General features: G+C 42.5%; 1 protein-coding gene across 2 annotated transcripts in view; it reads right to left on the reverse strand.

Annotated features, from left to right (window-relative positions):
- ubap2a (ubiquitin associated protein 2a) overlaps positions 1 to 15,758 on the reverse strand; it is a 157,844-nt gene extending 142,086 nt beyond the window's left edge. Inside the window, exons 1-3 of one of the 2 annotated variants that reach the window (XM_069924156.1) lie at positions 15,639 to 15,758; positions 7,231 to 7,354; positions 1,850 to 1,945 (exon numbers count right to left, since the gene is read on the reverse strand). In XM_069924156.1, the coding sequence (XP_069780257.1) occupies positions 1,850 to 1,945; positions 7,231 to 7,320 (186 nt within the window). In that variant the 5' untranslated portion in view covers positions 7,321 to 7,354; positions 15,639 to 15,758. Of the gene's footprint in view, positions 1 to 1,849; positions 1,946 to 7,230; positions 7,355 to 15,638 lie in introns of those variants that run through there. The other variant, XM_069924157.1, reaches the window with a different exon arrangement.
- Between the last annotated feature and the right edge of the window lie 525 nt (positions 15,759 to 16,283).

The raw sequence follows: 16,283 nt of genomic DNA on the forward strand, positions 1-16,283 counted from the left end.
TGGAGGGTTTGCGTCTTCCTCATTTTAAGAATTATTATAAAGCAGATCAATTGAGATTTTTAAATGTATTGTTTCACTTAGATAGTATTCCAGCTTGGGCTTCTGTTGAATTTGATGCAATAGGGGGATATAGATACCCAAGATTTTATTTATAAATGGAATTCTAAGCTGTTATTTGGAAGTAGGGAATCATTTATTTTGAAACAATTGATTGAGTTGTGGAATAATATTGATATGAAAGTTTTAATATCTATGAAAACACCTTTTTGTCAAATTATGCTTATTCCTTTTTCAATGGATAATCAATTCTTGAGGAGACGGAAGGGTATACAGCACACATGTCAAACTCTGGCCCATTTGGCCCGCAAGATCATATTAAATATATATAGAGTTGGCCCGATGGCCGCCGCGACAGTATAGCGCATGCACACTGAAGGTGAAAATGAAGACGCCGGAGGTGTGGAGGGATCTCAGAGTCCCGAATCCCGGGGATTGGAGCGCCGCACTCAGCCCGCCCGCCTCCCGGACACACAGACGCGGCTGGAGTTGGGGACCATCCTCGCTGGGTCTGCGCTTCAGCGACGACGCCGGACCAAACGTCTCGTTGGCGATGCCTTCCCCCTCGCTCCATGCGCGACGGACCCTGCCTCCCGCTCCTTTTGTTGGAGACGAGCCCGGCGCCGTGAGATCGCAGTTTAATCCCTCTCCAACCATGGGAGGGGGTGGGAGCAACGCGCTCCTCTCAGCCAATTCCTCCACCGCCCCGGACACCAACGTTTCAACGGAGGGTTCGGGTGCCTTCGTCAGGCGACCGACCTGTTGGTCCAAGACAAGGGGAGAGCGTACAAACTCCACACAGACAGCACCTGAACTCGGGTGAACGTGGAGCTGCGACCCCATATTCCACATCAGGACTGTGTGTACGATTGGGAGCAGTGAGACGGAAGCTTATTTTGTTCCTGTGATTTAAGCCTTTCTTGGGGTAGGTGGGGGGGTCCTTCTCTGACCACTTGCCTAACAATTAACCTAATCAGATGTGGAGTTACCACAATACAACAGTTCTCAACCTTTTTCTTTCCACTCGCGTCCCTGTGCCATTGGTGCTCTGTGATTAGTAAGGGATTGCTTAAGGTGGTCTGAGGGTGGAAAGAAAAAGTTTGAAGACCACTGCTTTAATCATCCCTCATTGACTCGTCATGTGCACGGTTTCAGAACGCTAAAGGAAATGGGCCAATGACAATGACAATGAAAGAGTTTATCCAAAACTATTATTAAACATTTATTTTAATACGAAAAAGTTTAACATTACATGTGTTGAAACAAGAGAAAACATGCAAATGTTGTTGAAAATTTTCAATAGTAAGATATAGGTTAGTTAAATATAACTTTTTACATCAGTTATATTTGATTCTGCAAAAATTAAATAGATTAAATCCTGGTGTATCAGATTTATGTTTTAGATCTAAGGTTGGAACCTTTTTTCATTCAACTTGGCAATGGTCCTAAAATTAAGACAATTTTGGTAAGGAGCAGGTAATTTTTTGGATGAATTACTGGGGTCAAATTCTCACAGAACCCAATGGTATTTTTACTGAGTAATATTAAGGTTACAAGGCCAAAATTAAATTTAAATATTTATCAAATTGAATTTGTATTTATTGGTTTACCAGTTGCTAAGAAATGTATAGCAACATCATGGAAGTCAGAAATAGATTTAGGCATGGAAATATGGCACACAGAACTTCATAACTGTACACCATTAGAGAAACTTACTTATAATTTGCAAGATAAATATCACATTCTTTGGAAAATATTGAGGCCACATTTCAAAATTTTGATTTGCACGTACGATTGACTCTCTGAAGACCTCACTTCTTGGTGACCTCCAATAGATTTTTCTGTAGAAAGGTTTTATTTCTTGACATTCTCCAGTTTTTTTCTTTTTCTTTTTTTTAGGGGTGGGGGGGGGTTGGGAGGGTGGGTTGAGGTGGATGGGGGTATAATATCATATGTATTAATTTTTTTTAAAATAGTTTACAATTGAATGTAATGTAATCATATTGTGGTTTAAAATTTATAAAAAGTATTCAAAGCATCCCAAATCCTGTACTCATTTCTTAGATTTATGAAGACCAAAATGCCAAAAAGCTTTCTTCACAACTCTGTCTACCTGTGACACCACTTTCAGGGAATTATGTGTCAATATTCCCAGATCCCTTTGTTCTTCCGCACCCTATCATTTAGTCTGCATGTCCTACCTTAGTTTATCCTTGTAAAATGCAACACCCCACACTTCTCTGAATTAAATTCCATCTGCCATTTTCTCACCCATTTTTCCAGTTGGTCCAGATCCCTCTACAAGCTTTTTTTTTTTAAATTTTTTATTTTTCACACCATAAATCACATTAGCCATGATATACACTATTTCTTTTTCACACATATACAGTGACTTTTTCTCCCCCCGCCCTTTCCTCCCAAACCACCCCCCCACCCCCCCCTCTCATCCATTTTAGGTATACAATCTAGGTTGCATTAAGCCAGTCAGACAATGTTGTCATTCAACAAAATTACACCAGAAATTCTACTGAGTCCATTCTTTTCTTTCCTTCTCCTTCCATCAACTTAGGTAATGTTTGTCCCCGGTAGGTTTTCACTATTGTATTTAATGTAAGGCTCCTATACTTGTTCGAATATTTCAATATTATTTTTTAACCTATATGTTATTTTTTTCTAATGGAATACATTTATTCATTTAAATTTAGTAGTTTCTTCCTTTTAATTTGGTTATGTATTCCATTAATATTTAAAGACATATAGTTCAGCGTAGCCCTTTTATATTTTGTTTATCTTCTCTTTCCGTTTTTCCATCATTACCTTTCCTCCTTTTCCATTTCTGTTTTCTTATTTTCAACTCTTTATAAGACAACATTCCTACAACATCCAACATTTTCCTTATTCTCCTATTTCTATCTTATTTATCCCCAATCTCCCCTTCACCTCCTGAGTTGTCCTTTATCCCTTGTCGGACAACCACATCTCCCCTCTCCATTTGGATTTGCGAATCCACTCACAAGCGTCAACTGATTTTGCAGTGACCGCTATTTCCCCCCACCCCGCCTCCCCCAGAAAAGATTTCACTTTTCATATGTCACAAAGGTCACTCTTTTAATTCCCTCCTTATTCTCTCTATTCCTTTACCTTCCCTTATTAATTCTTGTCTATACTATCTATATTTTCCTCTAAGTACAGATACATTCATGTATGCTCATTGTCTCTATTCACTCTTATACCTCTTTACCCGCATACATATCAATCGTGATCATTTTTACTCTCATTACCCGTCTTCATCCCTCAGTCTATTTTTGTCTTTACCCACATACATATCAATCGTGATCATTTTAACTCTCATTACCCGTCTTCCTCCCTCAGTCTATTTTTGTAATTGTTCTGCAAATTTTCGTGCTTCTTCTGGATCCGAGAATAGTCTGTTTTGTTGTCCTGGAATAAATATTTTCAATACCGCTGGATGCTTTAGTATAAATTTATACCCTTTCTTCCATAAAATCGCCTTTGCTGTATTGAACTCTTTTCTCTTCTTTAGGAGTTCAAAACTTATATCTGGATAAATGAAGATTTTTTGCCCTTTATACTCCAGTGGTTTGTTGCCCTCTCTTACTTTTTCCATTGTCTTCTCCAGTACCTTTTCTCTTGTAGTATATCTTAGGAATTTTACTACAATAGATCTTGGTTTTTGTTGTGGTTGTGGTTTAGAGGCCAATACTCTATGTGCCCTTTCTATTTCCATTTCTTGCTGTAGTTCTGGACATCCTAGGGTCTTAGGGATCCACTCTTTTATAAACTCCCTCATATTCTTGCCTTCTTCATCTTCCTTAAGGCCCACTATCTTTATGTTATTTCTTCTGTTATGGTTTTCCATTGTATCTATTTTTTGAGCTAGTAGTTCTTGTGTCTCTTTAGTTTTTTTATTAGATTTCTCCAATTTCTTTTTTAAGTCTTCTACCTCCATTTCTGCTGCTACTGCCCGCTCTTCCATCTTGTCCATTTTCTTTCCCATTTCTGTTAAGGTCATCTCCATTTTATTTATTTTCTCTTCTGTGTTGTTTATTCTTTTTCTTAAATCCTTAAATTCCTGTGTTTGCCATTCTTTAAATGACTCCATGTATCCTTTAATAAGAGCAAGTATATCCTTTACCTTGCCTTTCTTTTCTTCTTCTATTTCCCTGTACTCTTCCTCTTCCTCTTCCTCTTCCTCTGGGTTGACCATCTGTTGTTTCTTTGGTGCCCTTTCCTCCTCTTCTTTCTTGTTTCTATTGTCTTCTGTGGTCTCTTCTTGCTGCAGGTGTTCTGCAGCGGTCGTTGCCGGCTGTGGAGATCGACTCCCCAGCTGGTCCCCCCTCCCGTCGGTGTGTTTCTTTTTCATTCGCATCGCGCATGCGCACTTTTACTCAGCTCTGCGAGCCGTTTTTGTAGTCCATTATTTACCGACCTGAGGGAGCGGGTTTCTCTCTCCGCAGCGGGCCTCTTCGGACAGGTAAGGCCTTCACCTTTTTCCTCCTTTGTCTTCTCTTCCTCTCTTCTTCCCGTTGCTTTCGATTTTTCTTTTTTTGTCGCCATCTTCTTTCCACCTTTATACTCACTTTTCTGTAACTTTTATTTCTGTGCCTTTGTGTTTTCTTTTGTTTTTCCCGACTTTTCTGGAGAGGGCTGGAGTTCACCGTCCGGCCACTACTCCATCACGTGACTCCTCCCCTCTACAAGCTTTTAAAGCTTTCCTCGCTGTCCACACCTGCATCTTGCTGATCCAATTTACCACATTATCATCCAGATCACTGATACGGACAACAAACACTGGTCCCAGCCCCGATCCTTGAGGCACACCACTAATCACAGACCTCCAGTATGAGAAGCAATCATCCACTACCACTCTGTCTTCTCCAATTCAGCCAATATTGAATCCAGTTTACAACCTCTCCATGGATACCTCGTGTCTGAACCTTCTGAACTAACCTCCCATGTGGGACCTTGTCAAAGGCTTTACTAAAGTCCATGTAGACAACATCCACAGTCTTTTCTTCATCTACTTTCTTGGTAACCTCCTCGAAAAATACTAGAAGATTCGTTAAACATGACCTAGCACACACAAAGCCATGCCGGCTATCATTAATCAGCCCTTGGCTGCCCAAATACTTGTCTATCCAATCTCTCAGAACACACACTCCAATAATTTACCTACTACAGATGTCAGGCTCATTGGCCTGTAATTTCCTGGTTTACTTTTGGAGCCATTTTTAAAACAATGGAACATGAGCCACCCTCCAATCCTCTGGCACCTCACCCTTGGCTAAGGAAGTTTTAAAACTTTCTGCCAGGCTCCCTGCAATTTCTACACTAGTCTCTCTCAGGGTCTGAGGGAATAAAATGTCAGGCCCGGGGAATTTATCTTCCTTTACTCACTGTAAGCAGCAAGCACCTCCTCTTCTTTAATCCCTACATTCTCCATGCCAATACTGCTTGTTTCCCTTCCTTTCTTGTACACTCTACCAGTTTCCGGAGTAAATAATGCCAAATAACACTGTTTAAGATCTCCCCCATCTCATGAGGCTCCACACCTAGAGTATTATGCTCAGTTCTGGTTACCTCATTATAGGAAGGATGTGGAACCTATGGAGAGAGTGCAGAGGAGATTAGATTTAGTGTGTAAAAGTAGATGACACATTTTTCTTGTTTGTTTTTCCCTTGTGTGAAGATGTTTTATGGTTTTATTGTATTGTATATGTTTAATATTTATTGGCTTTGGAGGGGCATGGGAAGAGGGAAAATGTCACTATGTATATTTAATGAGAAATGTTTGTACATATTTTGGTTGATATGGTTCATAGTGTGAGAAATAAAAATTTTTTTAAAAGTGCAGAGGAGATTTACCAAGAGGTTACCTGAATTGGAAAACAAGTTTAATGAGGCAAAGTTAGCAGAAATGGGACTTTTCACTTTGGAGTGTATCGGGTGGACAGCCAGTGCTTGTTTTCCAGGGCAAGATCAGCAAACACTAGAGAACATATATACAAAGTGAAAGGAGGGAAGTTTAGAGGAGACTTCAGGAGTAAGCTTTTTACACAGAGAGTTGTGGCTGCCTGGAATGTCTTGCCAGGGATAGTGGTAGGCTGAAACATTAGGGGCATTTAAGAGACTCTTAGACAGGTACATGGATGGAGGAAAAGTGGAGGGTTACAGGGAGGGAGGGTTCAGTATTTTTTTTAAGGAATATACAAGTCAGTACAACATCGAGGGCTGAAGGCCCTGTACTGTGCTTTAATGTTCAAACAGTCATTCAACCAGAGGTAGTGGGATCCATATTGTAAACAAACACACTCTTCCCTCTTCCCCCCCCCCCTTTTCCCCCCATCTAGAATTTTACAGTCTGTGTGGAATTCAGTTCTGAATAACCAGAAATTTATCCCATTTAATCTCTTGCCTTCAGTCATTGTCACAGAATATTCCACAGAGTACATCTGCCATCTTTCCCCAGTCTGATTCAGATTCTTCCCATCCTTGGCATGATCCCTGGATCAAATGTTCATAACGTACCTGTTCCATAATCAAAGTCACCCAATTTCACCTCCAGAACATTGTCCACCTGCCATCAGGCTCACCTCATCTGCATTGAAACCCTTGTGCAACTCAGTAAGTCGGAGTATTCCAAAGAAATTTAATTGGCTACCTGCTCTACCATTCATGTCCAACTCGTATGAATTTCATTCATCTGCAAACCCCATATCCCTTTATTATGACTTTCCCTCAAGCAAAGTCAGTTTACTAATGTCTCATTAAATTGTTTCACAAGGCAAAAGGCACAACTGCACGAAAACATTACAAGGTCAGAATAGCTACATTAAGAAGAATCTAATGAAAAATGCAGCGACCTTTATTGCAGGAACTAGTTTATGCCAAATATGGCACACTTGTACTCATTTCTAAACATTGTATTAAATAGCTAATAATTCCCCTGATCATCCCACCACCCTTTTCTTGAAGTGGAATATCTTAAAAGTAGATAAATCTATTTTCAGGTTTGGCAAATACTATGTTATTATTGCATAGCCTGTTGTACTAAGTAAAGGTTGGCTTTCCTGTTACACAATACAATTGCAAATTCAAAGTCATGGAACCTGAATAACCTCCCAGACCACACTGGCATTAACAGACACTTACCTGTACTGGTTTCTGTATTTGTGCATGTGTTTGAGCTTGTGTTTTATCCCGAGTTCCCCGAGATCGGTCATTGCTCACCGAAATCATCATAAAGAGTATATACAAAATTTACAAAATAGAAAACCTGGAAAAGAAAAAAATATTCAAATGTTAGAACTTAGAGAATTTTAAAGCAACATACACCAAGTTTTAGGTACCTACAACAAACAAGACTAACTTGAATCAGCAGATTGTAGATCAAGTTACATCTGTTCTCACCAAGATGTAAATCCTCTCCTGCAGAGCTCTCTTGTGACCCTGGCTAATATTAAAACTTTTGCATTTTTTGGGACTTCTTTTACTAAAGTTTGGTGATGTTTCTTTCAATGGTGATGTAAAACAAAATCAAACCACATTGCTGTTGAAAACTCAGCATTTACCAACATACCACAAGCAAATCCCCGATTTAGAGCCATTTGGGTTATGTACATTCACCCTTCCAGATATATGTTGGACAGAAAAAAAAATGCAAAAGAAACTGTTCTTTAAATATACAAAATTTGGGTAAGTGAAATTGATTGGGTTGGCAGTCACAGCAAAGTTCTCCTCTTTCCATCCTCCCGCTTACCCCCCCCCCCACCCCACCCCAGTCACCTTTGATACACCTTTTCCAGTCACAGAACAGATGTCTCATAGAATAACACTACCATGCTCATCTGCAATGTGTTCTCCTTGAAATGCTGTTATCGGGTGCCATAGCAGCCATGACCAACTCCTTATAATAATCTTTCAGGTCTGTACTTCACTTCCACCAAGTCAGTGAGCTTTGAACCATTATCTCCCCTGAAAAAAAATCCTACACCATCTCTTCCATGAACTCTCATCCTTGAATACCTCCCTTTCCCCGACATTCTCACTTCTTAAATCCTTTCCCAATCAACAAACCTTACATATAGGAGAAAATGCCTCATGAAAGAGAAGCATTGCAGCAATGCACTCTGAGACAACAATGGTTAACATGTCTTTGAACTAGAGTATGGCAAAGGAGGATTCAACTGTGACTGCTAATACACAATTTAATCTGGGGTACTCCAGGTACAGTATACTAAATTACCTGCAGCACAGTCCCTCCCCATTTCTAAAAATAACAAAATTATGACACACAATTTCAAGTGTACAAAGCCAAGTTGACTATCCCTAATCAGTCCTTGCCTTTCCAAATGCAAATAAACCCTGTCTCTCAATCACTTCGAACAACTTTTCCACCACTAATGCAAGACTCTGAATTACAACGTGGAACCAGAATGTGGCGACTTTTTGCAAGATGCTCCTAGCAGATTCTCTCCTTGCATTCATTATAATTATTTGACTCTTGTGCATCTCTAACACCATCAGATTTACCATTAATATCCTATTAAATCTATTTTCAGGTTTGGCAAATACTATGTTATTATTGCATAGCCTGTTGTACTAAGTAGAGGTTGGCTTTCCTGGATAGCATGCAAAACAAAGTTATTCATTATGTATTGGAACATTCAGGGTTTGTGCTGCACAATTGCTCAGCAAAAGGGAGGTGGTGTAAGGCACTCCTTTCATCCGACACCCTACAGGTCACCCTTGAGCAAGGTGTAGTACCTGTTTAGTCTCCAAATCAGGATCATGTGAAGCCATGGATTGCAGATGGTTTTTACAAGTCGATTCTACAAATTGGAATTTATGGTTGTAAAACTAAAAGTGCTGGGCAGGTGGACACTGCAAATGAAGGCGGCAACGGGAAATCACTCCAGTATTTTTCCCTTGTATCATCATGAACTCAACATCGACTACGGTCTCAACTCAAAGATGGAGCCTTCATCAAAGGAGATTGGGGGAGGCAACAACTATAATTTGGAGGGTCGGAGATTATGATGGATGTAGAAACATAATCGTCTACACCGACTGAATGGGTGAGACTTGAGACCGATCCATCTTTATGTTCTACCAAGATACAACATGCCAGTTAAGAGGCCACTGTGAATGCTCGCAAATCAGCATGCAGGTGCCAAATCACCCCGGGGGTGGACCGCCTCGGTAGGTTGCATCATCCCTGAGGTCATTTGATGCCTGCGTGCCAATTACACCAAGTTTGAAAGGGACCTGGACGATCCAAGGATAAAGTAGTGATACACTGATGACGTTTTTGGGCGAGTGCAGGAACATGAAGGAAACAAAAGATATCAACTTTGTATCAATTTAATAAATCCTGATCAATGTATTATGATCTTGTATTTGAACAAAATTAATCATGCCTAATTAAGCATTACATACAGCACAGTATGAACCTTTCAGACCCTGTTGTTGTGCTGACCTTGATGAATTTATAAAGGTCTGTGGGAAACCAGAAACCAGTAATAGGTGCACAATTGATAAAAACAGTGGGGAGAGAGAAAGAAAGAGAGGAGGTGGCAGACCTGCCCTCCCAGAATTCTGTGTGGCTGTATGCACAGAGCTCTCATGGAGGGCTTTCTCTGCTGCACGGAATTCTGGGAGGGCAGGTGTGCCACTGTTCTCTCTGCGGGTGTCTCCCCCCATCCTCACAAGTCTGATACAAATTCTCCTGGAACCATCAAGGGCACGCTGTAGATTAGCTGTGCCAATGAGGCATCCTTCATATGCCCAAGAATACCCATGGCAATTCATCAACCCAGTTAGGACCCTACAGATACACCAGAAGAGCCAATTTCAAATGCCTGTTAAACCTTTTCTACTAGTCCGCTAGATTATGGGCGGTACACAGTTGTGTGGTACAACTTGGTTCCAAGCAGGGTGGCAATTGCTGACCACAGGCTTTACATGAATCGGGCACTCGTCAGATTTGATGTGTGCTGGCAGACCGAAACGTGCTATCCAGGCAGAAATGAGGGCCCTGGTGCAGGTAGTCATGTCTGCCAATGGAACCGCCTCTGACCACTGTGTGGCCCAATCCACTATAATGAGAACAAAACGAGAACCATGTGACACCTGCAGGGAGCCTACAATGTCCACGTACATGGACAAACGTCTGATACATCTGCTCAAAAGATTGTAGTGGGGCTTTCATGTGATGCTGGACTTTGGATGTCTGGCAACGACCCAATCGTTAACCTGTTTTCAAAGACCATGCCACACAAATCTGTTGGCTATCATCTGGACAGTCGTTCTGATTGATGGATGTGTCAACCAGTGTATTTCGTCAAATACCTGCCACCTCCAGGCTGCCGGAACGATTGAGCAAGGATGACCTGTAGATATGTCACACAGGAGCTTGAGCTCCACCGGGTCAACCGGAATTTTTTCTAGCTGCAGGTTCGAGTCTACTGTTCTGTAACTTGGAATTTCTTCATATTCCTGTTGAGCTTTCATGAGCGCATCATAGTCCACCCCTTGAGCTGAGGTCTGCTTGGATTGTATGGCCAGGAGAGTCAGCCATTACGTTGGCCTTTCCTGAGATAATGTTCGATGGCCGTCATGAACTCAGAAATATAATAAATATCTGTTGACGAGTCAACCATGGATCTGATACCTTAGTAAGTGGCTTGTGGTCCGTAAGAGCCATGAAATGCCTGCCTTCTAGAAAGTACCTGAAATATCTGATGGCGAGGTACAGTGCCAACAATTCTCAATTAAATGCACTGTACTTGAGTTCTGATGATCTTAGGTGCTTGCTAAAGAGAGCCAATGGTTTCCAATGCCCATCGATGTACCTGTTAAAGCACCCCACCTACCACCATTCTGGACGCATCCACTGTCAGGGCTGTCGGGACATCCATTCTTGGGTGGACCAGCAATGCAGCATTAGCCAGGGCTCCCTTGGCGTTCTCGAATGCTGCCAATAATCCTTCATCCCAAGTGACATCCCTTTCCTTGCCTGATAGCAGGGCGAAGAGGAGAAGCATGAGGCGAGCTGCTAATAGACGAAAACAGCGATAAAGGTTCATCATTCCAATGAGTTCCTGGAGGTCTTTAACTGTGCTCGGCTTAGCGAATGCCCAGATCACCTCGACTTTTGCCAGTAGTGGCTTTGTTCAGTGATTGTCGATTCTATGGTCCAGAAAGTTGATGGTCACTAACCCAAATTAACACTTGGCCAGGTTGAAGGTCAGCCCAAACTCATTCAAAAGAGTGAAAAGCTTGTGCAGGTGGGACAGATGTTCCCGACGACTGCGGCTAGTGATAAGTATGTCCTCTGGGTACACGAGGGTAGAGATCATGTCCCACTCTGTCCATTAAACATTGGAAAGTCTTTGCCGCATTCTTGAGCCCAAAAGGTATCCTTCTGAATTCAAAGAGGCCAAAGGGTATAATAATATCCATTTTTGGAATGTCATCCAGGTGGACCAGGATCTGTTGATACTGCCGGACCAGATCCACCTTGGACACCAAGTCCTATAAATGTGGTACCAGATAGCGATCCTGTGCAGTAACCTCATTCAACCTGCATTAATTGCCGCAGGGTCTCCATCCACCTGTGGCCTTGGGTACCATGAGGAGCAGGAAGGCCCAGGAGCTATCTGACCGTTGTACAATACCCATGTCCTCCATCCTTTCAAACTCCTCTTTGGCCAAAGTTTATCTGGAGGGAGCCTGTGAGCTCCAGCATCCAGCAGTGGCCCTTTGATTGGTAGGTGATGCTGCACCCCATGTTTCGGCAGTGTTGAGGTGAATTGCAGCATAATTATTGTGGGGAATTCTGCCAACAACTGTCCAAATTCATTCTTCAAAAGACTAATGCAGTTTAAATGTGGGGCTACCAGCTTGGCCTCACCTAGGGTGAAGGTCTGGAAAGTGTTAGTATGAACAAGCCTTTGTCCCTCTAGATCAGGGGTGGGCATCCTTTTTTAAACTCACATCCCGCCTTAAGTATTCCCTGGGTCATAAGTGCTCTGTAATTGGTAAGGGATTGCTTAAGGTGGTATGTGGATAGGAAGGTTGAGAACCACTGCTCTAGACCCAATTAATACTGAAATATTCTGCTAAAGAAAAATTGTCAATGGCCCATTTCTTTTGGGGTTATAAAACCGTGTACACATTGAGTCAATTGAATACGATTAAAACTGGTTTTCAAACTTTTTCTTTCCACCCACATAACACCTTAAGCAATCCCTTACTAATTGTAGAGCATTAATGGCATAGGGAATACTTAAGGTGGAATGCGAGTTTCTTTTTTAAAAAAAGTTGCCCACCTCTGCTCTAGATCAACCAGCAGGCCATGTACTTCGAGAAAATCAGCTCCCAGTAGCGGTTGTGCGACCGTGGCCAATGTAAACATCCATGTGAACTCAGTATAGTTGAAATGAAGTGGGATTCTACATGTACCAAATGTCTGGATAGTACTGCAGTTTGCGGCTTTCAATGGTAGTCCAGGCTTTCTGTTACATGTGTCATGCCCCAAAGATCTCAGCTCCTGTATCCACCAAGAAACACTAGTCAGAATGTCTATCCCAGACATATAAAAGCCATTAGGGAGAGTTGGCCCCAGCATTTCCCTGAAACGCACAGGAAGGTCAACAGCACCAAGCTTCTGCGCCCCATCGTTGATAGTAGAAACACCAACGAGTCCCATCTTTGTCCAATTGTTTCCTGGCCAACTGGCAGTCTGACAACAGACATGATCTGCCCTGCTGTCAGTCTAATGTTGGAGTTGCATGGTCCTGGTGACCTATCCTACAAATATCATGCTTTCTTGCTTAGCCTGCCATAAAATATTAGCACGGGCCATGACTCTCCGTGGGTCACTGAAATCTTCATCAGCCAGCAACATGTGGATATCTTCTGGCAACTGCTCCAAGAAAGCCTGCTCAAACATGAGGCAGGGCTTATGTGCCAGCATTTCATTCTTGAGTACAGAAGGGGTCTGGTCTCCCAAGTAAACAAGCTGCTTGCTCACATTGTGAGAGGCCAAAGGTATGGATGAGCAGACTCTTGAGTGTCATATACTTGCCCTCCTCCAGAGCCTGCTGCAGAAAAATCGGAAACTCTGCATGCTAACACTTGATCTAGGGCACTTACTACATAGTAGTACCGTGTGGAATCAGATGTTATCTGCCCCAATTGGAATTGGGCTTCTGCTTGGTCAAACCATACACATGGTTGAGAAGTCCAAAACGTTGGCAGTTTCAGAGCCATGGCATGCATTAAAGAAATATTTTCCATGTTGCGGTCCAAATATCATTTGGACCGGCGGGGGTCACCAATGTAGCGAAGTATTCTATATTGAGCTACTATGGACATTGGTGTACACGTTGTCGAGTTGATGTATATGCTGGGAAGTAGATGTACATGCTGTGCAGTCTAGTGCAACATTGACAACTCCAGACTGCTGGGCTTATATACGTCATTGCTTCTGACACATGGACAGGAAGTGACATTATCAACCCGATTAAAAACCTGTGTTGGATGCAGGTTAATTTCCCGTGTTTTCAACAGCACATTTGCCATTTTGGGAGCCGGTTCACTTACTGGTAAGTGGGTCGCCACAATGGATCTCTTTATTCAGTCTTCCAAAGCAGATCAGATTACACTTTTGAACTAATTTGCCACTTGTCTGCCATTTCCACCAGCCTATACCTTTTTGAACACCCTAAAACATACTGGCAAAGCTATGCACCTGAAAAATTGGAAATTTTAACTTCTTATACAATGTTGTTATCCACAGGCCTAATTTTGCTTATCAGCCTTATGTCATCACACAAGCATACTACATACCATCCAAATGTATTCAGTGAAACACAATGTCTTTCACAAACCTATGCTGCATCTTTTTAAATCACACCATCGTTTCTAAAACTGTCCCTGCAATGGGGGTTAAAATAGTTTGCTGGCAGTTGCCAGTTATGTTTTTACATCTCTTATTTGACGATGGTATTACAAATAATTACATTTGCCCTTTTTCGGTTGTTGAGCACCTCTCTTACTCATGGAACACAGAAACAGGCCCTTTAGATGATCACACCATCAATCAGGAATTCATAAACATTAATGCATTCACAAACACTCATCCAATAGACTATTCCTTGGCAATTCAAGTGCTTGTCTAGAAATTTCTTCAATGCAAGTATCTCTACCTCCACCATCTTCTGAAGCAGTGTATTCCAGATTCCATAGAGCCTTTCTCATCAAGTTAAATTTTCATCCAATTTGTTTTTGATTTCATGGGCTCAAACTTTTGGACCTCTTTCCCATTCGGACGCTTGTCAAAGGCCTCAATGACATCCAAATAGATTACATCAAGCACAATGCCTCAAGCAATACATTTAGTTATTTTTGAAAAATCTGGATATCACTTGAAATATTTTTGATGAACCTATTCCTTAAAATTTCTCCCAAATAAGTTGGCTACCAATGACATTAAATACAGGACTATATATAGTTTTACCACTTTCACCTCTGCTGCTCTTCTTGAATAAAGCTAACACCTCAGTTGCCCATAGCAATCTGGCATTTCATGTGACCAGAAAAGATTCAAGACCTGTCAGGATCCTAGCAATCATCTCCCTTGTTTCCCATAGCAATCTGATATACAATTCATCAGACCTTGTGGATTTATTCACCATTAAGCCCACTAAAGCACTGAATTATCTCATTTTCAACAAGATCACATTTGAGGATACTGCCACCCTTCTCCTGAATTCTAACTTGAATGCCCTTTGGCAGAATCCATCCAGTCCCCTCAACAGGACTCTGCACGTCCCAGTTTTTTTTTTAAAGACGTAGATTAATAAAGAACGTAAATAATTTAAAAAGAGGCATTCAAAAAGTTTCCAGCTTCTAAGTTAAAAATGTGATGCATCTCAGGTTGTTCAAAATAAGTGGCAGCGATACATGCATTTTGGAACCAAATGCCAATAACCAGAAGGCTGCAAATGTAGGCTTATCGTCCTACACAAAAAAAATCTACCAGTGGGACAACAATTATAAACCTGCAACCAAACGATCAACAACTACGCGCCAGTAATCAAGCGAAGAGCACAAGGAAGGATCTCGTTGAATGCAAAGGAGAGTCATCAAGTTCATTGCTGGGACGAGAAGAGATTCCTTCAAAAATCCAATGGGGGGGAGGGGGGTATCTTCACTCGGAATGGGAAGTTATGTTGCAATAAGTACACGAGAATAGTCGCGTCTCACCACACCCGGTCTGGGAGGGCGCCCGATGCCTCCCACACCATGCAAGTTGTCGGTGTGACACGCCGAGAGCGAAGTGACCGGCTCGATCTCCAGAGGCTGGGCCGTCTCGATGAGTTAGGCCAGCTGTCCGACCAAATCCCGCAGACCACTCACTGGACATTGAAAGCTTTAAAACAATCATCACCGGAACCTGCCCCCCCCCACCCCCCATCTACCTCCCCTCCCCCCACCGACGCGGTGGTAAAACAAAAAGCGCCAAGACGGTAGCTCCGGCGCCGCGCGCTCACCTGTGCGGTAGTCGCTCTGAACGCGCGGCCGAGCCCCACACCAAGTGACCAGAGACGAAACCGAGTCGCGGCCACCGCTCGTGACCCTGTCAATGTGTTCACAAAGCCTCTCACGTGACCCGCTCGACGCCGGCGCCGCCATATTACGTCATCCAACCTCCTCAGCTGAATGAATGATTTAATGTCTCCGTTGGAATGAACAGAACTTTCCCCCCCCCCCCCCCTCACCGATGAAAATGTATGTATTGGGGAGGGGGTTAACGGTTTTTTTTGGCGGTGGTTTTCGTGAGCAGCTGCCAGTGGAAGCTTGGCATTGCTTGGTGAGGCGGTGAGATATATTCGGGCAACGACTGAGGTTGGGGAAGAGTGAAAAGTCCAAGAGATGCTGGAGGAACTCAGCTGGTCTCGCAGCGTCCATAGGGGGAAAAGATCCCTTCCCGTCATTTCGGGCCTGAGCCCTTCTTCAAAGTATGAGTGAGAAAGGCGGCTGGGGAAAGGGAAAGAATGGGCTGGAGGAGGAGTGCAGTCCAACAGACCAAAGGTGGGTAAGATCATGGGACAGGAAATGGAAAAGGGGAGAATTGATCTTGGGACGAAAGATGGATTTTGATTCTGTGAAAGGAGACAAGGAAAGGAGATACAGAG

The sequence above is a fragment of the Narcine bancroftii genome, chromosome 3, assembly GCF_036971445.1.
Source record: "Narcine bancroftii isolate sNarBan1 chromosome 3, sNarBan1.hap1, whole genome shotgun sequence".
NCBI lineage: Eukaryota > Metazoa > Chordata > Chondrichthyes > Torpediniformes > Narcinidae > Narcine > Narcine bancroftii.